The sequence below is a fragment of the Strix aluco genome, chromosome 10 (assembly GCF_031877795.1).
Source record: "Strix aluco isolate bStrAlu1 chromosome 10, bStrAlu1.hap1, whole genome shotgun sequence".
In the NCBI taxonomy this organism is placed as follows: Eukaryota; Metazoa; Chordata; class Aves; order Strigiformes; family Strigidae; genus Strix; species Strix aluco.
The window spans coordinates 20,288,999-20,313,689 of NC_133940.1; the positions used below are offsets into that span (position 1 = coordinate 20,288,999).

General features: G+C 46.2%; 1 protein-coding gene across 1 annotated transcript in view; it reads right to left on the reverse strand.

Annotated features, from left to right (window-relative positions):
• GPC3 (glypican 3) overlaps positions 1-24,691 on the reverse strand; it is a 153,497-nt gene that overhangs the window by 81,788 nt on the left and 47,018 nt on the right. Inside the window, exon 3 of the mRNA XM_074834700.1 lies at positions 1,001-1,695. Within this exon, the coding sequence (XP_074690801.1) occupies positions 1,001-1,695 (695 nt within the window). The remainder of the gene's footprint in view (positions 1-1,000; positions 1,696-24,691) is intronic.

Below are 24,691 nucleotides of genomic sequence, written 5' to 3' on the forward strand. Positions count from 1 at the left end.
CTCAAAATCCATACATAAGCCAATACATTTCCATGGTCCCCAAAAAAGATAAGAGTTACTTACAGTGCAAGTACTACAGTGACCTACATAAACACAGTTCTTTTGTAAACAGGAGTCAGGAATGACAAGAACAAGCAGCTAACAGGGAAACGGTGACAGATTTTAATCATCATTTGCTTTAAGCAAACTATAACAACATTCCTGCACCTTTGCCCCCATCCTCAACTCTGCCCTACCTGCACAGAGCAGCTCAGTTGCATCTCAAGGAAAATCTCCTCTGCAAAACAAGCATCATATTACCACAGTCCATTTGTCCTTGGCGTTCAAATAGAGCAGCAGGACTTTCTGAACAAGAAAGCCTCAGTTTCTCAGGAGGCTCAGAAATTCACACAACATGTTTTTAAAGAGTCAGGTCACTCCTAATAAATAAGAAATAACCTCATCCCTGGGATTAAATGCAGCCCAGAACTGGAATGAGTTACCAAGAGGGAAAACGAGATCTCCTTTAGTAAATCAGGAAGCAGGGGATGGCACAGTACGTGCCTCTGCTTGACATCTATTTGGAGGTGCATTTTAGTGATGTTAAGGAGGCAGGAGACACCTGGAGAGCAGGACCAGCCTTTCAGAGCTACCCAAGGCAAGTACAGCACCCACAGAGCAGTGAAGATGCTGGGACATCACAGTTGCCAATCTCACACCTCAGCTACGAGTCTGATGCCAGGATGACTCCAAACCCTTCTGCTCTGACCAACCTAAAAAAAGGCAAAGGCCTTAACTGAAGTCCAGGCCCCACAAACAACAGTTTCAAATGCTACCAAGTTTTTTAAAAAAGTCAGAGAATTGGCAGGGTGGGGGAAAAGAGAGAGAAGCTAGTAATTGGAGCATTTGGCGTTTGTTGGCTGGAGAAAAGGGGTAGGTTGGTTTCAACATGTAGAGCTCGTGGAACACAACTGAGCCCTGCCGTGGCAGACAGCTCGGGGAACCACAGAAAACTACTCACGGTTGTCGAGAGCTTTCCTTCGTTCTTCTGCACATAGACGATTGCATCCCGCACCAAGGAGAAGAGGTTCAGGAGGACATGCTCCATGTCATAGATGCCGTGCATGCCTTTGGTCAGCCCCTCCAGAGACCCGAGGTACTCTCGCCAGTGGCTATCAATCTCTACGACGCCTGCCAAGCATCCTTGCATCACCATGCCGCAGTAGCCAGCACAGGGCTTGGCCAGGAGGAGCCCCTGACAGTGCGAGCAGTACCACATCTTTAGCAGCGCTCGTCCACAGTCCTTGCTGAATTTTAAGTGGTCAGTAGTGTTTATCACCTCGATCCCCAGGTTGAGCGCCTGCAGAAAGACTCGCGTGGCCTGCAGCGACTTGGACACCTGTGTCATCATCATCTTCGGGTAGTTACCAAAGACTTTGAGGTCTCTCCTGGCTGCCCGCAGGCATTCAGTCATTTCCACGGAGGGATCAGGGAAGCCGGGATTAATCAAGTGTGAGTAAACCAAAGGGAATAAACTGTCAAAAAATTCATTTATCATGTCATTAACACTGATGTCAGAGCCCAGTATGTACAGCGAGACATCAGTAAAAAGTTCTCCAACAAACTTAAGAGCTCTGGGCCCCATGCTCTGGTAGTGGGTCCTAAACATGCTGTTGGTGAAGTTTCTTGCATGCCGTACTACAATTTCAAAGGCTTCTGCAAAACAGAACCAAAAAAAGTTATTAAGAGACATGAGCTCAGAAATGGGGAGGCTAACGTTATTCCGCATTACTGCTGCAAAGGCTGGTCCCATCCTGCCCACTTTGGGTCAAATGCCTGCTGGCAGCTGTGCCTGCTGCAAAACTTACCAGCATCAGCAATTTTCAGGGGAAATGCATATATTCTTTAAACATAAGCTACATTTCAAAATGGCAAAAAACTATGATCTAGTTAACATCTCAGCTTTTAAAGAAAATATTGATTCAAGAAAAGGGCTAGACTGCAATTTCTTTCTCTCCCCCTTTCATATTGATTTGAAATTAACAGAAATTCTATCTCGAGACTTAATTTAAGACAGAGATAAATGTTTGACAAACTGTACAGTGTTTAAAATCAGGAAACAGTAAATGCTGACATTCCATTATGAAAAGGAAAATATTTATAGGAGCTTAATCACAGAGGATATTCGGACTTGACCCCCAGCACCCGCCCTGCACTAAGTGTCCTCAAAGCCCTTTGAAAAGCCCCTGAAGTGCTGTAGCTTTACTGAATGCATCAGGTTCAATTCTGCTGCAGATCCAACGTTTCATCTGTGCTGGACATGAGCTGCTCCGTGGTCCAAAGCGATGCTGAGAGCTGCCAACGCAGTGTCCATCTGTGGGTGCCCAGCCAGGACCACTCACACACATCGAGTTGTGACAAACTGTCCCATGAAGCTCAAGTTTTACATGGAGACCATCAATTTGCTAGGAAAAAACAGGGTGCATTTTCTCCTCTCCACTTTCAAAGCTTTGAGGACTTTCTGCCCACACCTCCTCCACGCAGCAAGCAGGAGAGCCTCCAGCAGCACAGTCACTGCACGGTTATCCCCTTAACTACAGCCCTCCCTCACCAGGAAGCTTCCAAAATATCCATACTCAGGTGTGTAAAGACAACATAGTTACACACACCCCAGTTTGCAAGCTAAAGCATTAGAAGGGGAGGCCACCAGGGCAAACTAAAGTCTTCTTCTTCAGCCAACTCTCTCTACCAGCCTGTGTCCCACCCTCCAGGGTACTATCCATAAAATGCTAAAAATAATGAACAGCCTCTCAGTTCACAGGTCACTGACATCCTGCGATGTAACCGCTCTCAACTGTGTCACTCTGGAAACACACATCCAGGCTCAATTTGCATGAAAATTATTCATGTTCAATAATTAAAGGGAGCGTTTAATTTTTAAAGCCATAAGTGTTATTTTTCCCATTTGTCAAGGCTGGGATGCAGCTGAGCATGGCCTGACACATCTCCACGGGGGTTCAATATCAACGCTATCACAAGCAATGTCAGGCCTTGCTGCTCGCCCTGCATAACCTCTCATGTTACTCAAGAGCTTCTGAGACCATCACATCTCCAGGACTTCCAACTCTTTCTTCCCAGCTACACCCTACGCAGGCATGCCTGGCAGGACAGGGACCCAATGCCGTTTGCTGTCCCGCATACCAGCACGCAGAAAGCTATGGTGTAAGCAGTGATCGAAGCAGAAATTACCAAAATACCTTTGCAAACAGTGTCTCCATCCCATCTGGTGCTTGCACATTTCCCAAGCATGCCACTGAAGCACTCGTGCAAAGCATCTGACACTGTCCCGCATGATACCCTTATCTCTAAATTGGAGAGACACAGATTTGATAGATGGACCACTCAGTGGATAAGGAATTGGCTGGATGGCACTCAAAGAGCTGCAGTCATGGCTCGATGTCCAAGTGGAGAGCAGTGACGAGTGCTGTTCCTCAGTGGTCGGTGTTGGGACCGGCGCTGTTTAACATCTTCATCAGCGACATGGACAGTGGGATCAAGTGCACCCTCAGCAAGTTTGCCAACAGCACCATGCTGTGTGTGTGGTTGACACGCTGGAGGGAAGGGATGTGCCATCCAGAGGGACCTGGACAGGCTGGAGAGGTGGGCCCCTGAAAACCTCATGAAGTTCAACAAAGCCAAGTGCAAGGTCCTGCACATGGGTCGGGGCAATCCCAAGCACAAATACAGGCTGGGTGATGAGTGGACTGAGAGCAGCCCTCAGAGCAGGACTTGGGGGTATTAGTGGATGGAAAACTGACTATGAGCCAGCAATGTGCACTCGCAGACCAGAAAGCCAACCGGATCCTGGGCTGCATCAAGAGCAGTGTGGCCAGCAGGTCAAGGGAGGGGATTCTCCCCCTCTACTCTGCTCTTGTGAGACCCCCCTGCAGTGCTGGGTCCAGCTCTGGGGCCCCCAACATAAGGACATGGACCTGCTCGAGTGGGTCCAGAAGGGGCCATGAAGATGACTGGGGGGCTGGAGCACCTCCCGTATGAGGACAGGCTGAGAGAGTTGGGGTTGTTCAGCCTGGAGAAGAGAAGGCTCCAGGAAGACCTTCAGTACTTCAACGGAGTCTACAGGAAAGCTGGGGAGGGACTCTTTATCAGGGAACATAGGGATAGGATGAAGGGTAATGGTTTTAAACTGAAAGAGGGTAGATTTAGATTATATGTAAGGAGGAAATTCTTCCCTGTGAGGGTGGTGAGACACTGGCACAGGTTGCCCAGAGAAGCTGTGGCTGCCCCCTCCCTGGCAGTGTTCAAGGCCAGGTTGGACGGGGCTTTGGGCAACCTGGGCTAGTGGAAGGTGTCCCTGCCCATGGCAGGGGGGTTGGAACTAGGTGATCTTTAAGGTCCCTTCCACCCCAAACCATTCTATAATTCTATGATTTTGCCCACAGCTCCCAACACCCTCACCAGGACTGCCCCAGCAAGCCCAGAGCAACCATGTGCGTTCCCAAATGACAGCAATCCTTCCTAACACCACAGACTGAGGGACGCAGCAATGCAAGGATGCAGAGCCCCTCTTTTCATGCCTCCCTCGCCACGACAGCAGGCATCTCGCTCCTCATACCCATACAGAGTATTCCAAAGCTCTCCAGGCAAACAGCATGTCTGACAGAGCAGGGTAAACATGCAGGCTATGCAAGCAGAGCAAATTCTGGTTGCACTGTTATTAAAAGTTTTAAAACAAAAAAAGTCTCTTTAAATAGGGCACATGGATTATGAAACTTTTTTTCCTTCTTTATCCTCAAGAGCACCAGAATAGCTTTTGCTTCAAAGAGCACAAAGAACTTTTTGGACCAGTGTTTTTTTGACAGCAGTGCAGACGGTGCCAGGATTTTCATGCTGTGCCTCACCATTCGCCTTTAACCTCTTCTCTGTTAGTTCCCTTAGAAAAAGTCATCCCTCTTCCCTCTTCACGCTCCTCTGTGCTTTGCAAGTTATCAGAGCCAAGGGACTCTCCGCTGATTAGAAAAATATTCCAAGCTCCTATGCAAACCTCCTATGGCGAGAAATGCTTCAGAAAGGAACCGAGAACAGTGGCGTATCAGAAGAGCATGCACACACAGTCCCACTGCTTTAAAGGTCATGACATGCACATAATTTTTATCATAATAACTGGCTAAGAGTGTCTATTTTATGCGCCTTGGAGCTTTTGCATATATCCATTAGAGAGCGCAACAGGGACTATAAAAGCATATGGAGCCTCCTGCTGCCCTATTAATAGATGCAAGAAATAATAAAACTTTGTAAAAAAAGAGTCTTACACATCCAAAATCTCTCACACCCAACTCCCATAGCAGTTGCTTATTCTGAAATATTCCTCGCAAAGGGCTGGCTGCAAGAATATTAAAGCCCCAGCTGCCAGCAGCAGAAGTGACCCACAGCCAGACTCTTAGCACTTCAAAGAGGAGGAAATTTTGTGGGTCAGTCCCCTGTGCTCCCAACAAGTGAGCTTCTCAGGGAAACAGAGGGGACACCGCATTACAGAAGCGACACAAGCTTCTGATCCCCCATAAAACCCCACAGCCTGGATTTGCTGTTGGTAAAATCTGCCCTGCTCATAACATGACATTATTGAAACTCCTATTGCTGAAGGACAACTGAATCTTTTCTTTCTTCTATTTTTTTTTTAATTATTTCAAGGATATTTTCAAACGCCACAATTTAAGGCGGTCAGTTTGCAGGCCCAGACGATTTGCAGATAAATACCTTAACAGCACTGATAAATCATAGCATCAGACTTGCACCCAACTTCCAATAGGCAAAGGTACCACACAGCAGAGTTCACATTTTACAATCCCCATAGCTGTAGCTATGCAGGGTCAGCAGAACTGGACCATGCCACGTGGTTATTACTTGCTTTTAAAATATTTTATGTAATTAGTAGGGGAAGAAAAAAAAAAAGAAAAAAATGCCACTTTGGCATGCACTAAAATTTAAAGAGCCCTGATCCATGAGTCTGACTCAGGGAGATGACAGCCTGAGCTGCTGAGGGCCACCACACCAAAAAGTCAGTCCTGCCTGGGCAGCTCTTAAGCACATTTCATCCACAGGTACCTGGAGGAGCTGAACACATGCACAAATTGTACTCCAAAGTCATTTCAGTCAGAACAGTGACAAAACCTGGGAGCAATTTAACACCCCACAGCACCATGGTGCTGTACCCCAGGATGGATGGGAAGAACTATACTGTGCCCAGGTGAAACAAAGGGACCATATGCAGGATGAGAGCCAGAGCACCATCACCAGTAAAGCATCGTACCTGGTGCACTGGTACTGTACATCTCTTGACTACCTCTGTCAGCGGCAGTTTACCAGGGGTCCCAAGGGATGCATGAAACAGCTGAACCTCTACTCTAGACCACAGTTATCAGGCATCAGTTGAAAAGCATGGGCTATTACTTATTTTTCCAGCAGGACTCTCGCTGAAGCACCTGGAGAGGAATTGCTGCCCAGTTCCAGCAGCCAGGAGGGAAGGACTAAGCTGCTTTCAAAGTGCAAAAGCTCCCCAGAACACAGCCCAGGGAGAGCAGCACAGCCACTGCAAACTGGCAATTAGAGAAAAGAAAATAAATTGTAAAAGAGCGTAACAGTGCCCTGAGTGGGGATTAGTGGCAGAAGGAGGAAATCACTGTGTTCTCAGTTCAGATAATAAGAGTCTGCTGCTTAGTAAAAATGCCAGCTTTCCTGAGAAGGCGCATTCGCTCCTGAGCTGCGGCTACTTCAAAGGGGCCGATGTCGGGGCCGGAGGAGCTCCGGATTAACCTGCCGGCTCCCCCGGGCTGCAGGAGGCTCCAACCGAGTCTGGGACTTGATGGGTTTATTTAAGAGATTATGTGATGCAGTCGCCTGAACCACAAGGAGTTGGTGCGAGTGACCCCAGCGAGCCATTCCCGCACGGCATCCCCCCGGAGAGGCAAGAGCCAAAATCTGACAGCAACTGCACAGCCAGGGCAGCTACAGAGACAGCGCCCAGCCCCCCCAAGTCTGAGCTCAACTCAAGCTACAGAAGGGGTTTGGAAAGGTGCTGCTGCCAGTAACAGCGAGGTCTGTCCTCCCTCTGCCCCGCCATGCCAGTTCACCAAAAAACAGCACCACGGCAGCCACCTCCCCACACCACCACAGCCACGGGGAGAAGGTGTGAGCTGGCACGCAGCAGGGCAGAGGGGAAAGCAGGATCCACCACGACATGCCATGGGTGGTGCTTGCCCCTCCACTACTGTGCCGGCTCTTGTTTTGCTGCGGACACAAGCTTCCCACATGGACAGCTGCCCTTCTCCGTGCATCACACGGCACACCAACCAAGTCCTCTTTGGCAAAGGCACACCAAAGACGAGGGAGCTACACAGCCCAAACTTGCTGCATCAGCAGCCCATCTTCCATGGTGCACCTCGTAAGGGAGCAAAGTGAGGTGGAGGTGTAGGATTGTGTGACCCGTGAACACCAAGGGGTTAAAACTGCACCTACAACCTTGATTTTACTGTTTCTTGACATCTGGGCACACAAACCATACAACCGTAAAGCACTCTCTGAGCAGGGAAGCTCCTGCCACAGCAGCTGCCACTGCCCATCAGGAGCTGAGTTCCCACCTCTCATTTGCACCTTCTGAAAAGCTGGGCAATCATCTACCCACATTAAAAGCCTTATCTTGGGCACATAAAGATGTGGAGGAACTACAACATGGTTTGTTATTCCACTACCAAGAGCTAGCGAAGACAAGGCTCGGTTTTATTTTTTGGGAGACAGCCAGGCAAGTAATCCTAGACAAGGTCGCTGTGTCACCATCACGTTGCTACCTCCCCATAAAGGCTTCAGGACTTTGTGGCAGAGTGGAGAATCCTCACAAACTACCCCAAACTGTAAAACAAACAAGAAACTGATTTCCGTGCAGCACAAACCTCCCTTGAGATCAATATGGATCACTGGCATCCAGCTGAATTTCTCTCTCTGCAGGTGATGATGCATTTTGTGGTTCACTGCACCTTTCCTGGGATGCTGATGCTTGGAAGCGCTCTGGGCTGCAGGCTGCAGTGTTGCATGGAGCACTTCCCAGTCCTGCACGTGGGACCATTTTCAAATCTCACCAGCTCTATATACCAAAATGCACCTTAAATGCCTTTTAAGTGTGAACGTGCCCCTTCTCCTCTGATAAATCTCATCTATGGATGCAAGTGCTCCAGGGCAGCAAGCGAACCAGTTCCTGAAGCTCTGTGGATTTGCTGAAGTCCCTCTTTCAGGCTCTGATGGCTCTTTGGGTTTGCTCACCAGACCCCTGTGTTTGCTCCCCACACCATCCCTACTCACAGGACCTGGCACCAAACTCTGTGCAAGGCGCATCAATAACCACAGGAGCCAGAGAGCCCCTGGCCTGCCCAGATTTCACCTGCTGAGCTGCCCCAGCTCTTCCTGCTCTCTGGCACTTCCCTGCCGATGGTAAAACCTCATTTACTGCCTGTGAAATGATCTATTGATGCAAATCCCTCCCCCTTCACTCCTCAGGACACAAATCACATCAGGGAGAGAACCAGGCACTGGAGTCCCTCACAGCAATTGTTTCCATCCTGAGGCAAAAGCATGGGTCTCCAGGCAGGGTGGTGGAAAATTCCTCAATTAATCTGGTTCCAACACATCCCCTTCAGGTTTCCAAACCTTTAAAAGTCCCATACACCTAAAACCCAAAAATTCTCAGCCCCTCAAAAACCCACCAATGTTCACATATAGGAATTCAAATATTCATCAAGGAAATGCTAAAAGTTTTGGTTTTTGTAAGCTCACCACAGTATTTTCTGACACGGTAACTGCTGCGGTACTGCTAGGAAGCAGCAAAAGAAGGCATAGGCATCCACATGTGAGTGAGCTCTGAAGAAGGAAATACTTCTTTAATATCTCCAATGAATCAGACAACTTCAGACTCATTGCAACAGCCTGTATTCCTGAAAGACACACAAAAGAGCTCACCAAGAGAGAAACAACTGTTTGCAATAACGGCCTGGCTGCCACAGGCACTACTGGTGAGATGAACCACAAGTCATTTTTCAAACAGCAGGTAATATTTATTTACAAACTTGGAAGAGGTTTGCAATATATTGAGCAGAAAGGAAACAAAATCCAAGAGATTTTCCCCTAGCAGCAATAAGAGCAGACTCCAGATTTGTTCCGTTATGATTTACACTACACTGCAAGTTTTTAACAACATTATCTGGAGACAAAAGCTCTTCTAAGCAGCATAATTACTTTTGTCTGTGGCATTACAAAACCCATCAGATGGTGCCACTGCTGCTCTTACAGGGTTTGTTTCTCTGAACACATTTGGGTTTAGAGCTTAGGAAATGCTTTTTCAACTATGACACAGCCTTTTGGATTACTTTTACAATATTGTCACCATAAAAATTATGGCCTCAAACTCCCCAAGATTATGAGATTAGCTTCAAAGCATTAGTAATAAAAATTGTAACAATTCAGTTATTCTGTCTTCTAAATTTTAAGCCATCAAGGTTTGTACTCTCTACCTTTGCTCCACCACCACCAGACCAAGAGAGGAAAGGTCTGAGTCCAATCTTTAAATGAGAGGGGGCTCCTTTCAGCTCCATGCCCACCACCCTTGCTCCTGCTGGAGCCAAGTTAAAAGTTTCCAAAGCCAGTGCTGCTCATCAGCCAAAGCCAAATCATTATGGCTCTTGTCAGAAAAGCATCTTCTCCTAATTACCTGTGCCTATCAAAATGCCAAGCTCCAGAGCCATTTATTTTTAATTGTTCAGCTTATTTAGCACCCTGGCATTTTAAAATGCACTCCCTGAAGTTTCCAATAAAAATACTGTATGCTAGCATCTCATTAGACCCACTCAAAACGCCCTGAAAACACGCTCCTATTATATTCTAGGTAACAGTCCGACTGTTAGGCAATTAGTCACACTGTGGTTCATCCATTTATTATTTATATCCTGCGCACAAAAAACTTTGTTAATGCAGATAGCAGAGCCCACCTATGCAGGCTGCTGCAACTCCAGAAGCAAGGAGACAAGAAATGCTGGTGCCTGCAGCTCCCCACTTCCAACCAGCCCCCGCCTGGAAGTGCAGTGCTCCATACCCCATGCAGGCATCCGTGTCTCACAACAGCAAAAGCCATGGTTAGGGATGCTGGAGAAGACCACAGGAAAGCAGCTTTTCTTTCAAGGAGCACCAGAATGCCTTGAGAGATCCGTGGAGACCCTCGGGAGTACCCACTTCAATGCAGGAAACCTAAACTGTTAAGTGAAATTTAAAAAAAAAAAAAAAAAAATTCACAAACACCTCTCAGGAATGACTCTGCAGTAAAATCTTTTCTGGGGCTTCATGCCTGAACACGTGGCTGTGGCGTTTTTCATTCAATATGGGTTGCACATCTATAGTATAATTTGTTTTCCTGAGCACCAAGAAATATTCTGCTTTGTGCCATGACAGATGTGTGAATACTTAAGAGATTCCTGAAAATTTAATAAAGACAAAGTTAAAAATGCAAACAGTCAGGGCTGGCACGAGTGGTGGATGAACATGATTCTTTATCAAAACCAAGGGGAATGGGAGGAATAAAGGCCTGGAGAAGCAGGCTCAAACCAAGTTCTGGGAGCACAAGTAGGAAGAGCAGAAACAGAGATAATGCAAGTGGCTTCTGCAGCAAAAAAGTAGCTGTTGTGCTGGTAACCTGTCAGACCAAAGAAAGATAAACCTTTTCCCATGCACCCCATGGCCCCATCCCAGTGCTGAAACCCACATAAGGGTTGGAGTTTGAGTCCAGGCTCCTCTCCATCACCAGGCACCAGTTTAGGGATGCATCGTGCAGCAGGACCACTGGGAAGAGGCATGGCAGAGCCCAGATGCAGGAGTGACCGAGGACAGAGGGAAGCCTTTGGCTTGAAGAGCATCAGATTCTGCACCCACCCTTTGTGTGGGGTGAACGCTGCTCCTGTAGAAGTGATTTACTGCAAAGGAAATGGTGGTTTTATCCTCGTGCAGAGCTCTCTGAGATGGCTGGAAGTTCACAATAGAGAGAGCAGGAAACAAACTGCTGCTCCACAGGGCAGAGACCACTGGGGTCAGAGCGGTCTCACCAAACCCAGCCTCGTGGGAAGGCAGCAGGGAGTGCTGAGCTGGCAGAGCTCAGAGTCAGCCAGCGAGGAGTTTGCTTTCAGCCACACGCAGAAATACGTACACTGTAAATATTTCATATTTTCCTCTTTCCCTCTAAAGGGAAAAAGTTAATTAAACCAATCCCACAGAACAGAAAATAAATCACTGAAAACAGCACCACCAGGCTTTTGTTATGTTATAATTATATCAATAACATGCCCAGAACTAATGTCACATCACTGGGGAACTTTCACCTTCACCATTTTTTTCATCCCAAATATTTACACTCTTTGCTTCTAGTGCCTCTTACCTCTCCCCAATTTTCTGCAGAGATGACTGTCTCCATCTACAACTGATTCTGAGCCAGCTGCTCAGCCAGGGAGCACAGCCCAGCGCAGCAAGAATAGCTTCAAGAACTCCAGGAAAGGGACACCTCTGCCCTGGGCAGAGATATTACAGACTCAGACATTTTACCACTGCAAAGCCACATCTGGGGTTGTTTTGTTTTTATTTTTAAACACAAAGTGCATTTCCAAAAAAGAGAGGAGACACAAGGAAACCAGCACTTGGTCACCCCCCCAGTCATATTTTACTGATTGGAGGCTCCAACATCCTCTCAATGGGGTTATAAAGATATTGAAAAAGCTGCATGTCTCAAGATGAATGATGAGCCACATTTCAAGTGGAGGGCAAGTGATTCCATACACTCCCCCCCAAATTTACAAGCCAAGCATTTCTAAAGACCAGGACACACATTTGTGTAGTTCCTCCATTTATTTGAAACTAAAAGTTATAAGCAATTTCTGAAAAAAGCATATGCCTAGCAATTCCTTTATTCATCAGAACAAATGAAGATACAGCAAGCCACTAGGTCAAGTTGAGTTTGTATTCAAAAATTCTAAAAATAGTCTTTCGAAGTGCATTGGTCTCAGTAACTTTAGAGCAAGGCAGATCTGAGACAGGTTTTCCAGGCTCCCTTTCATTCCAGCGGGCTTTTATCAGCCTGTTAAGTCTCCAACAATGGAGAGCAGACTATTTATTTAAGCAGCAAATTCCTTCCTTTATAATCTCCCCTGGCCAAATTCTCTTTAAAGTTATCTCAACTGTCTGATGAAAAGCAAATGGCAAAAGATCAGTTCTTGATCCCTATAGTAACACGAAGGACGTGCACTTATTTAAGGGCACCTGGCTGACCATTTTTAAGTCACTCCAGCCCCTTTATTTCTGATTTCAGCAGCCTACCCTTGCTGGCAGAACTTGGGAAAGGCATTTGCTCAGTAACATACAGCAACCAACATCAGTGTGACTCTCTTCCCCTAAGGAGCAGCTGTTTCCAAGACATAGAACAGGGCCCAGGCTCTCAAAAGCAATTTAGTGATTTTTAAGCTGATTGTCTCAAGGTACCTCAGAGACGGACAGGGGTTTCCAACATGGAAATGAGACCATCTCAGTAGCACAGTGCAACCAGCCCCTCCGGTGCTCCCTGGCAGCATCCAACTCACTGAGCGCACGCAGAATATTTTAGCAGCATCTTACTGAACACAGAGCAGGGTACCCAAATCCCCATCCTGTCCAAGACACAACAGGGACACATAGGACATCACACCAGCACCACTACAACAGGGCTCACAACATCCCAGACACACAAACACCAGGCACCGTCTCCACCCGTAAAAAAAAAAAAAAAAGAAGGACCTACCCATGGTCCCAGTTTCCAGACTCAGTGCTTCCCCAAAACTGGACTCACTTCTTTCCTTCCTTCCTTTCTCTGTGGTATCTTGAGCAGAGCTGCCAAAACCACTGTTTTGCTGAGGGGTTTGGGGTATTGGGGTTGGTTGGTAGTTTGTTTGTGGGGGAGGTTGGTTTGGTGCGGTTTTTTGGTTGGGTTTTTTTGTGGGTTTTCTTCATTTGTTTGGGGGAGTGTTATTTGTTTGGCCTTTTGGGGGCTTTGTTGGGTTTTTTTTTTTGTTTGGTGGGGAGTTTTGGTTGGTTGGGGTTTTTGTTTGGTTGTTGGGGGGTTTTGTGGGTTTTCTTTGGTTGGTTGGTTGGTTTAGTTTAAGTTCATGCATGGTCAGGTCCTTGTCTGGGGAAGAAGCTGAAGGCGAGACATCACATCTTGGTGGCACCAGTTGAGCCCGTGGCTGGGCCATACCCAGCATCCCACGTGGTTCCTGCATCCTGCTTGCCCTGGCTCAAAGCCCCGTTTTGATTAACACTCATTTTAAAAGAACGATATTTTATTGTCTCCTTACTCCACCCCCCACCCCCCCCCTCCCAGTAAGAGCAAGGCAGCTGTTGTAACAGGAACACAAGATGATGATTTGGCTTTCAAGAGCAAGGCTCACAACCACTGCTGCCAGAAATCGATTCAAGGCTCTACTGCCCGCTCCAGACGGGCTTTCCTTCAAGAACATGAATAATCCTCTGCAAAGTAATGGCACTATTCATCTCTCGAAAGTTCCTTGCAGGCTTAAATCCCTTGCTGAACAGGGGGGCCATGTGTTCAGCCACATTCCCAGTAAATTAAAATTCAGCTTGTTCTTTTTCTAAAGAGAAACACTGAGAGTATCGATCGATAAATTTACCAAAAGTTTTATGGCAGCTGCTTTTCTCAGTAATAGAGCAACCACTGCTCAGACATGGTTTAACGCATAATCTCCAGATCAATATAACTTTTGATTTATAAATAATGATAACAAAAAGAGCAAGGACAAATATGCTTGGAAAAAAATAAACACTTTCTCCAAAGGATACTTTCAGTATGATCCTCTCAAAATAAAGACCATGTATTTCAAAGGCTGCATGTGGAAACCAACAAAGAATATATTATCTCACAAAGATGAAGATTCATCTTCATCATTACAATGTTCTGACTCATCTATTTTGCAACTCTCAGCACGTAAGTATGTGACCTTCTTGGTGGCATTTGCTAAGTATTAGCTTCTCGTAATTCCAGAATCCTTTTTTCCAAAGAAAAGTTACCACCCAAAGACACCTCCTGCCTGAATACTTCCACACAAGGTACTTCCTAACTGCAAACATTATGTTTATTATGGAGCCTTTCCTAGGCATGAAAAAACACAGGTCAGAGAGGATTATAAATCCCATCACCTGACAATTTTTTCAATTACTGTGCATGTTAAAATGATGCTACCACAAATAGGTTGCAAGAGATATGCTTGAAAATCTATTAACTTACTGTAAATCTATTTAAGTTGGGAATTCATGCCTTGCAGAATTTTACCATTAGTCCTGAGAATTAGTTTATTGCCGGACAGGGAGGGCATAGCCCATGAGGGTCATTCCAAAGACGTACTGCACCATGGCCTGTCTAAAAAGGCCCCAATCCAGGTATTTAATGTGTTACTGAGTCTTTAGTAAGTGCTTGCATGCTTCCCTCTACAGAGATACTCTGCCGAATAAGAAAAGGCATCGCCTTTTTCTAAACCTTCACATTGCTTCTCCTCCCTTCCACAGTCTCCTCGTGCAGTGGAAGCACTGACATATTTGAGAGGTTACAAGAATGTATGTACAATTACTTGGTTGCTTTGGGAATCAACACCTGATTTTTTTTATATCCATAAAGAAAAATCAGGGGGGAAAGAGTTCAGGTTCAAATACAGAGATTTCTGGTCCAAAGACAACCACCTTCCCTACCACAAGCCCACCAATGTTCCTGCCAGAAAGAATATTTTCCCTTGAAAAGCTATTCTTTGTTGACTTCTTGTCAAGAATCAAAAATTCATTTCCTGTGAGGTCTGCACTTCACTGACTGGCTCAGGCACGTCAGAGATGGATCCTTCTTGATAACAGAGTAATGGGAGCTTTTACAGCCTCTAGAGATGGAAAGAAGAGCCAGCCCGTTTTCTGCTATCTGAATTGATCATTTGCTGTTTGTCCTCTGAAGGCATCGGCAAAGGAGAGCTCATGGACTGTCAGCATCCACCACAGCTCAGCCGCTGCACAGCCTCCCACACAAGCAACATGAAAGAGATGGAAAGAAAAAGGAAAGAAATTAAATGCTGGCAGCCCAGAGTTATACCCACATCCCCACTGTGTCTCTGGAAGCCCACACAACTTCACTATTTTGATCTGACCTACATGGTAGTAGAAGGCTCAGATCTGGGTTCAGACCTCTCTCACCCGAGTTATAGCCGAGCAGCATGTAACACCGCGGCATGGAGAAGAGCCTTGGAAAGAGAGAAGGGGACACTTGTATGCCTGTGACTGGCACTAGGAAAAAATTTGGCTCTCAACATGAATGCGGAGGGGCAAGCATCCTCTTTGCAGGCAGTATCCCATTTTTATACCAAAGTACATTTTCCTGTTTGAGGTAAATAGCATTCTTCTACACATCCTCACTCTTCTTAAAGTTTTCAGCTTTTCATACAAGACCCAAGGACCTTGGAAGGTGCCTTCCCGAAGGTGTCCCAGAACAGCCTCCTGCTGAGCCAGGACATAAAGGGCAAAGCACCAGGGCAGTTTTGCTCCAGCTGATGGGCAGTCTGTGCCCCTTCATCTACAGATGCCCTGAGCCCTCTCTAGTGAAACCCGCATGCTCTGTCCATGGGCTAACAGAGACACCTTTGCAGGCCCGGGAAGAGCTGGGGCCAGCAGAAGAGCAAAGATGCTCTATGACATCCCTGCACCCACAAGAGCCTTCCTGGAAAATACACTCAACCACAGCCACATTGAAGCCCCGTGGCCACCCTCCCCATGTGCTGTTCCATTAAAAAACACTTCATTGGACTCTCTTCATCTTCAGGGCACACAGGGAAAGCAAGTGAGCAAAACCAACAGCATCACCAGCACAGAGAGGGGCTGCTCAGCATGGCAGTTGCAGCAGGCTTACGGAGGTTGAGTCGAAGGCAGAAGGAAAATGATGCCAACGAGCAGACGGGACAGACGCGCTCTGTTGCTGACACTTCTCCTCAGATGCAGTCCATTCACTGTGACAAACTCTGGAAAAGCTCCTCCTGACTTCCACAAGCAGCAGCTCAAAGCGGCTCCACACAGACACGGACCCAGCCTTTCTCTAAAGCATACAAAGTCGAGCACAAAGCACTCCTTTCATTTTTCCCTTGCACGCAGCAGCCTGCTCTGCTATTGCTAAGCCCGAGGTTGCGCTGCAAACCTCCCTCCTCTTTCTGTTACCAATTTGATGGCATTTTATATGCCCAAGAAATCTAAAGTGCAATAAAACCACAATGACAAAACCAAAACTGGCGATGGAAAAAGCAGTTCCTGCCCAGGGTGGCTGTGCAGGGAGTATGTTAAAAGCCGTCTGGAGCAAGAGCCATTAAAATTTGCAAACATGCAGCGCTCTGCTGGCTCCCCCCAGACAGCAAACCTCCCCTTAGCCCAGACAAAGGGCCCATGGACGCCAGGGCTGCAGAATGTCCCCATAAACACTTTCATTTTAAGCCAGTTTAACTGGAAAAAGGTCAAGACCAGTAACAGCACAACATGTGTTATCGGTTAAACAAAGTTAGCAGCTATCAGTTAAACAAAGACCACTTAGACACAAGCCAAATCAAAGATCCTCTGTATTTCAGGCACCCAGATGAATCTCTAATACCCTACTAAGCCTCTGTGTTTTATGTGCCGTCTCCATGAAGTCTGCATTAGTTTTTTTTAATTGCACATGAATGAATTAACCATCCAGGTAAATAGACTGCAACTGAAAACAAATGGGTAACAATACAGAAAGCAAGAAGTATCATCTACAACTCCACTGCCCAGAGCAACTGCTGTGTTCTGATTTCGTCAAGTACTGTCTAAATGACTGCCCAATCTGTATATACAGCAGATAGACTATTTTTCTCCCCCGAAAGCTCAACTAGAGATACCTATTAAACAGCTCTTTAATGAGAAAGCTTGCTCTTTGCACAGTGAATGTTTTTATACCATGTCATCTCAGGTACATAAATACAGTCAGGATTCAAATTGGAGTATTCCCAACCACTGGAATTGCTCTCACGTCTTGCACAATCTGTTGTTTTCCCGAAGCCCCAGCTTTGGACAGAGCAGATTACATAAAGACCTCAGTTTACAGTTAGAAACCAAAACAAACCAGCCCTCGCTGCTGTGGGAAAAAGCTTGAAAATGTGACCTGTAGTGCTGGAAGACAAGAAAAGCAAATTAAAGAAAACCTCACAATGTATCATTTTTCAAACACTTACCAATTTTAATGCCGATCACATTGTTCTTAGTGCTTTAATCACGATTTCATAATGCTCTCCAAGGTTATGGGAACTGAAAACCACACGCTTCCACTCAAATGAGACAGCAAAACATTTTGCAAATTCATCTTTCCTATGAAGACACTCATGTTTCATCCTAATCTTTACCTTCCCACTAAAACAAAAATTTACCAAAGTCTCCCACAGACTTACTAGCTTAAGATATGGGGAAGTGCCACAAAAACCTCAGCATTTTTTTTTCTTTTTTTTCCAGAATATCAGGGTAATTGTACCCTGATAAGGGGAAGCCCCAGCCTTTACCTTTACAAATTAACAAAACCAACCAGTTTTAAAATATGGGGGTCTTACTCTTCCCCATTACCCAAGTTGACATGCAATTTATCCCCTGGATCTAACAAGCAGCGTGTAAGCACAAGATGTGATGTCAAACTGCCCCAAACCACAAATGATTCCTCCCAGATGCAGCACTGGAAATTCGGAAGCGTTTTCCCCGCAGGCTGAGCAGCACCGGAGTCAGGAGGGCGCAGCCCCGACACCCCCCATGAGGGCTGGAGCTGCCCACCCTCCCCGAATCTGGATGTGGATGGCATTCCCCAGAACAGCTAAATTTCAGTGTTTGCCTCCAGAGCTAGGAAAGGAAAATTAAGGAGAAAAAGCTAATTTCCTTTGCTCCTGAATGAATTATTACCTACAATTCCTGTCCTAAACAAAGTGTTTCTGCTGGCCTAAGCAGCATGAAAGTGATGCAAACCAGTCAGGGAAAAAAGGAGAGTTAGCAAGTGGCAGGTTTGCATTTAGCAATGCCAGTACACTAGCCTGCACGCAGCAGAAAAAAAAAAAAGAGGGGAAAAAAAAAAGGAATTACAGGAAACATTAAGGGCTCCTCTCTGAGCTCTGCTACTTCACATTTTCTGCTGTCAAATCTGAAGTTAAAGCTGAAAATCCCTCATGTGTGCGTGCAGTTATTCCAACACCACCAAGCTGTTACGCTACTTTGTCATTCCTGTGCAAACACCCTGAGCAGGGAGGCGTAGCTGCAGCCGTAAGCAGAGTGCACCAAGGCCTCACACGGAATATATATCATCGCAATTAACTTTCATATATCAAAAATCAAAATAATTGATCTCATGAAGAGAGGGGTCAGTGACATTCACCATAGAAGGCTGTAATTTCTAAAGGTACTTAGGCTTGGATTTGACTGCACACACTCCTCCTTCAATGCCAACACAAAGCCAAAAGTGTTTGGCTTAAATGATCAGCCACACAATGCCCCAGCTGCATGTGGAGGTGATCTACAGCAGCCACCCCAAGCCACCCACAAAGCAGTCTCAGCCTGGATGGGGAGCACATCCCCACCGGCACCGGCGTCCCCCTCACAGCCCGGTGGAACAAGCCCTGCCGTGGTGGCTCCTACAGCACCGTCCTCTGCCAGACACCTCTGATTGCCACCACCAGCCAGGGAAAGACTTGTTTCACCAAAGAACTTAATCCGAGGCTTTTCTTTGTGCTTATGCTGGATAAAAGAGGGTGGATGGCAAAGACTGAAAGTATTTACAAGTTTATTTAATTTCTGGTGCTTTTTTTAAACCATGTAAACAAACAGAGCATCACTTCCATTCCTCAACGTTTTTTCGTGAAAGGGGGCTGGGAGTCCCCACAGTTGGTTTCTTAGCACATGCATCTGCTCTCAAAGGTTTTCTCTCCATGGAGAAAGTGGACTAAACAGTAACATCAACTAGACGGTAGGAAAAAAGCAAACAAGCATATGCTAAACTGCTTCTCAACCCACTCCTGCAACACTCCACTCTTCTTCCAGCCCAGGCCTGAAATTTTAAAACCCTGTCTGCAGAGAGAATTAGGCTGGATTTATTGCTAACACCTCCTCTGGACACTTGTAAAGCAATCTGAGAGCACCTAATGGATTTAGGATTTAGCTAAATTGGTGCAACACAATAAAGAGATTAAGAGCATGGTCAATCACAAGTGATTGAGTTAGCGCACCCTTAAAAAGCTACCAGCTATCAGCAAGGTCCAAGAGTAACAACTGAGCAGGGAAAAAGAGGAGCAGAAATGCAGGACAGAGGTTGCGGTTTCCTTCAGCCGAATCTGGGGAAAGTCTCTAAGGAGCTCCACAGGATGCAGAGCTGCCCTCGCCCTCTGGCTAGCCGGCACCCACCCTCTCTCCCCTGACGCCCCTGCCCACCCAATGCATCCCTTGTGAAAGCTGCAGAGAGACCATGTTTCCCACGCACGTACCACCACCACCAGCAGCATCTCTCTGGAACAGCTAAGTAGTGTCTCCATTGTTAACATAGGAAACCTTTGGCACCATGAAGCATTTGGTCTAAGCTCATCTGTATGGGAAAGAAAACTCACTACATTCTCCTATTACTGGTAATTTAGTTTTAGAAAATGTATTCAAAGAGAATAAACAAATTTAAAATAGTACATTGCTGGATGCAGACCCATTCCCATAGGTGACCATCATACAGATACATTCAGGATCCAGTCAAGACCTTGTAGGATCATCTCAAAGCCTCACCTGACCTCACTACATTTCACCAAATGCATCATAACAAAACGTTACGTCAGGCTGAGTCCAAGAGTTTCGTATGCTCTGAATGTGCAGGGTCTTTCTGGAGCTTGGCAAGGTACATTTTTTCTGGCTTTCACTGTGTATTTCCACATGCTTGCCAGAGTCCTCTTGCCCTCCAGCTCCGCTTCAGCATGCTTTGCCAGGGGATGCAGGGCAGCAGATGACACACCAGCCTCTCTGCCTGCTGGCACTTCTCCTCCAGCCGGGCAGAGGCATGGTCCAGTGAGGTCTTTGGGTAGTAGAAAGTGATTCAACTCTGGGAAGTTATGGCAGCAAACTCCACCAGCACTTACACAGCTCGGCACCACCTTGTGCCAGCTGCAGCACCTCCCAGCCTAATTTCCAAGAAAAGGCTCACAAACAGGTTTGTCATAAAACAGCCTTCTTTGCAGTCCAGGAAAAAACGTGCACCATATTTTGGTTTCATGTTCATAGAGACTCTACACAAGAGCAGAGCCAGCCTCTTCTTAGCAACCTATCAATCACACTCCTTCCTGCACCATTTGTTTCCGAGCAAACAGAAACACTAATAACCTTCCTCCTAACACATGAAACTGCACATCTTTAGTTCAGACAAGTCCTACACTATTTCTATTAGTTCTTACCAATATATAAGCTATCTTCATTTCAGAAGCCATCCATATTCCTTAGTCTCAGAATAATTATTTTTCAAACAAGTTTCAATGAAAGGTTTCCCCCCATACAGTTCCATTTGAGAACACAACTATCCAAATATTTTGGTTGTTGGAATTACATAATAACAGCCTAGCTTATTGCTTTATTTTGTATCAAACTTAGTGAGGCTTCCAGGCATTTACACTGCCAGCAGTCCTTTCCTTACTGTAAAATCTTTTTTATTGACAATTCAATCATGTCAGGTTTGGAACAGTAGACGCACTGATTTGATCAGCTATCATTGGATTTACAATATATAAATGACAGCACCGTATCTGGCCCGCGTCGCAAGCAGCTGCCTTTTATCGATTTATATTCTACTAGCAAGGAAGAAAAATTGCAGCACAATGTAGTGGTATAGTCTCAGATCAATACCAATTTTTTTCTTAATGACACGAAGGCCAAGATAAGGACAGCATAAGTCAAAGCCAGACAGATCAAATTTGCCCGATATCCCTTTCAATTACTGAGGTACATACGCAGGGATATGTAACATTAAAGCTGAGGGGAACATTATCAAAACGCTTCAAAATTACAACAGGCTTACAAGGTTGCCTAACATCCCCACCGTCCCTGGGAATCATGATGGAGAACCCAGGGCTGCCCAGCTCCGTCCACTACCACGCTGCCTTGCCAGCTCTTGATGCCTGCAAGCTGAGGCTCCCCAGAGAGCATGCAAGACCAACTCCACTGCTACGAGGTGAGGGACTCTGGTTTCGCACTAACAAAGTCAGCAACAGTCGTGGTTACTGATATTTTCTCCGTGGCTGCAGCTTCAGCGGTGCCCAGTGCTGGCACAGGGTCCCTGGTGTGCTGGGTACCACCGAAACATCACTGATGCAAATAAAAGGATGGGGCAAGAAAAGCAGCAAATAGCATTTGAGTACTTCTCCTAGCTCTTCTCTTCAGGTTTAATGTTTCTTCCCCGATGGCCCGGGGGGCAGAGATGACGGTGTGTGGTGTCACCTCCTCACCCCTCCGCAAACAACACACCTACCCCCAGGCATCATCATCGGAGGTGACCCAGGAGGAGGGAGCGCAGGTATGCACTTGGTTAGATCCTGCTCCCCACTCTGCGCCAACCAGCCTGACCCCACGTCACCTACGGGACCCTGTGTTTAGCCTGGCAGCAAGAGAAGCCCATCCGATGACGTGCTCCTCTTCCCAGCACACTGCGGTGCCTGGACGGGCACCATGCGGCTCAGGCACGCTCCCAGCCGCTGCATGAAGCGCCGGGATGGGCTTCAGGATTTGGGCTCTTTGAGATACTGCCTCTCTCTTTGAGGGTCCAGCCCATCAATAATAGAAAACTCCTAATTACTCCAGTAGTGCCAACATTTCATAAATCCAGTCATTGCTTAACGAGAAGTTATGAGCAAGCCCTTTCTTCATTAACTCTTCTGTGAGACACAGGAACAGAAACTTCCCAGCCTAAACCCTCCACGCTTAGGCAGCTTAAATTCCTGTTCTTAATTGGCAGCTGGAAACCAGGGCTGTCATGATTTATACCTCTTCTGTACTCCAAGTTTTGATAATTACAAGTTCTGCATGGGTCATGATTAATCTGTCTGCACCGTATGAATTACAAACCCAAACACATCTGGAAATGAAAATTCACGCGCTAGCTCAAGTACAGGCAACGTGACAGTGAAACGGGTGACAAAGTACAAATTGGCCCAAGGATGAAGTTGAAACGACAGTGCCTGAGATCATCCCTGAAATCTAGTTTGGGAGATTAAAAACAAAAAAAACACAGTTTAAAGTTTTCTCCCTCCTCACTTCTTTTCTGGAGGCGGAAAAGGGCAAAAGCACTTAGATAATTATTAATTTATATGACCTTGATGTGTATGCATTCCTGATCTCTTTAAAATGCATTTAGAGCAGCTGCTGTAAAAGCACCATTTAACCAAGGTGTGTGCACATGCACACAGTTAACAAGAAGACACATTTTTAAAGAGGTAAGTGGGAAGGAAATCAAATGACTCCTGCTGATTTTTCACATAAAATTAACTGCCCCTCTCTAACTGGTGCAGTCTTTTGGGCACTGTGAGCTTGCACACAGCGCTGACCACTGCAGGAAGACAGGACCAACTTCTGGCCACGGAGCCCTGAGGTGACCAGCCCTGGGGCATCTGGGGGACTTGGACAGGATCCCCAGAGAGGGATGGGGGACCACTCAGTGCACTGACAGCCCAGAAACACAGGGATCAGCCAAGTTCCTGAATTCTCTACCTTGGGCAGCTGTGACCCAGCCTTGGTGCTCACCATCAGCCCACCTAGAGATTAGAGACCCCATTTCCAACTTCTTTTTCAGAGAACAATTTCACTATAACATACATAGCATTTGGGCTAATGTGAGGGGTTTTTTCCTCCCCTTCATTTCAAGATCATTACAATCCATCCTATAAATCAGCGTGTCCTTTTAGTGCAATTACTCTGAAAAAAATACCATTCAGCAGCGAAACTTTTCATTTGACAGTGGCCACGTTCCAAAAGCAACTGGAAAATGTTACTTCCACTCTGAAAAACAAACACCTATTTTTAATTGCCTAAAAGGATGAGACAATTTCCAATTCTGTTGAGTGATTACTTCTTTGGAATAAATATTTATTGATACCTACATCCCACCTACTTAGTCATTTACTATTTTAAAAATATGCACATTTTAAAACAGGTTTACTTTTTCCTCCATCATAAAAAATGCAAGCTACATTTCTCATTCATGAGGGTTTTATTTTTAATCTGCCATCTCAGACAGGTTTGGTCTGCATTTGTGTCGAGGACAAGCATGAGAAAAATAAAACTTTGCTTTTAGAAGAAAGATTGAAAAAAATTGAAATAAACTCTAAGTCTCCCCACTGTGTTTGCCTCAGAGAATCCCACAAGGCCTTGTGGCAGCAGATGCAATTTGATGTTCATACCAGGTCCTTGAATCGCATTGTTCCCAGAGCACATTAACTTGACATTTAGAAATATTGTTTTTGAAAGCCATTTGAACATTTAGAAGTTCCTGGTTATTTCTGATCTGCAGGGCAGCAACGGAAACAAGGGTGGTAATTAATTTCTCCCCCTTCAGAAAAAAAAAAAAAGTCAGCCTCGAATAAAAGCTTTCCCTGGAAAATGGCAAAACGTATCCCGTGAACGCAGCAGAGATATACAGCAAGTGCCACAGCCGTGCCAACTCCCCATTCATCAAACGGCGCGGTGCAAAGCGTGTGCTGGGGAAGACAGCTCTTTCTCAGGTTTTGGGGTGCACCCTGCATGCAGAGCACGCTGGCTTAGGCTCCCCTGCTTGCAAACTTGCTGCAGCTGGTTGTTAAAGCTCTGCCGAGAGGCACAGGAACTAAGCACGCGCGCACCAGCGTGCACCACAGCGACACGAGGCATCTCAGCCCAGCATGCTCAGGAGCTCCAGCCACCATCTGCCTGGACAAGGAAGGAGCTTACCCCAGCCCAGGGCCATACAAGGGTTTAGTGACATGCTAGAGCCCATTATTTTTAAAGGATTTGTCCAGCTTCTGGAACTGAGGGCAAAGCAATGCCACCCCCGAAAGGCTGAGGGAGCACGCACTGCTGTACAGAGCAGTTAATTCCCACAGGGCTGCACTGCAGGAAGGGCTGATGGTTTATTAAAAGCTTTCACGTGATTTCTGGATTCTTCCTTTTCCTCCCCAGGCATCCCCATGCCAAAGTATTACAGATAAAAATTACAGCTAAACCGATTTATTAACTAATAAAACAGCATTAAAACAACTAATAGCATTTTGCAAGAATCCTGGCTGCCTGATAATAATAAAAATCCCCTAGTGTGAAAGGTTGCAAAACACCACCACAAAGTGCAAGTCGGGACAGTCGCCTGGGGCAAAGCCAGGTCTCAGATATATCCTTGATCTCTTCTCCAGAGGGACATCAGCCCGTTAAACTCAAAGCCCAATTCCTAACCCAGGCAGCCACCACATCGATCGTAGGGCATCTGCAGCTGCCAACTTCAGCGCAGGAAAGGGCAGAAATCATCCCTCCTGCCTCACGCAGGAAGATCTGCTTGAGGCTTCCCAGTTGCATCTTT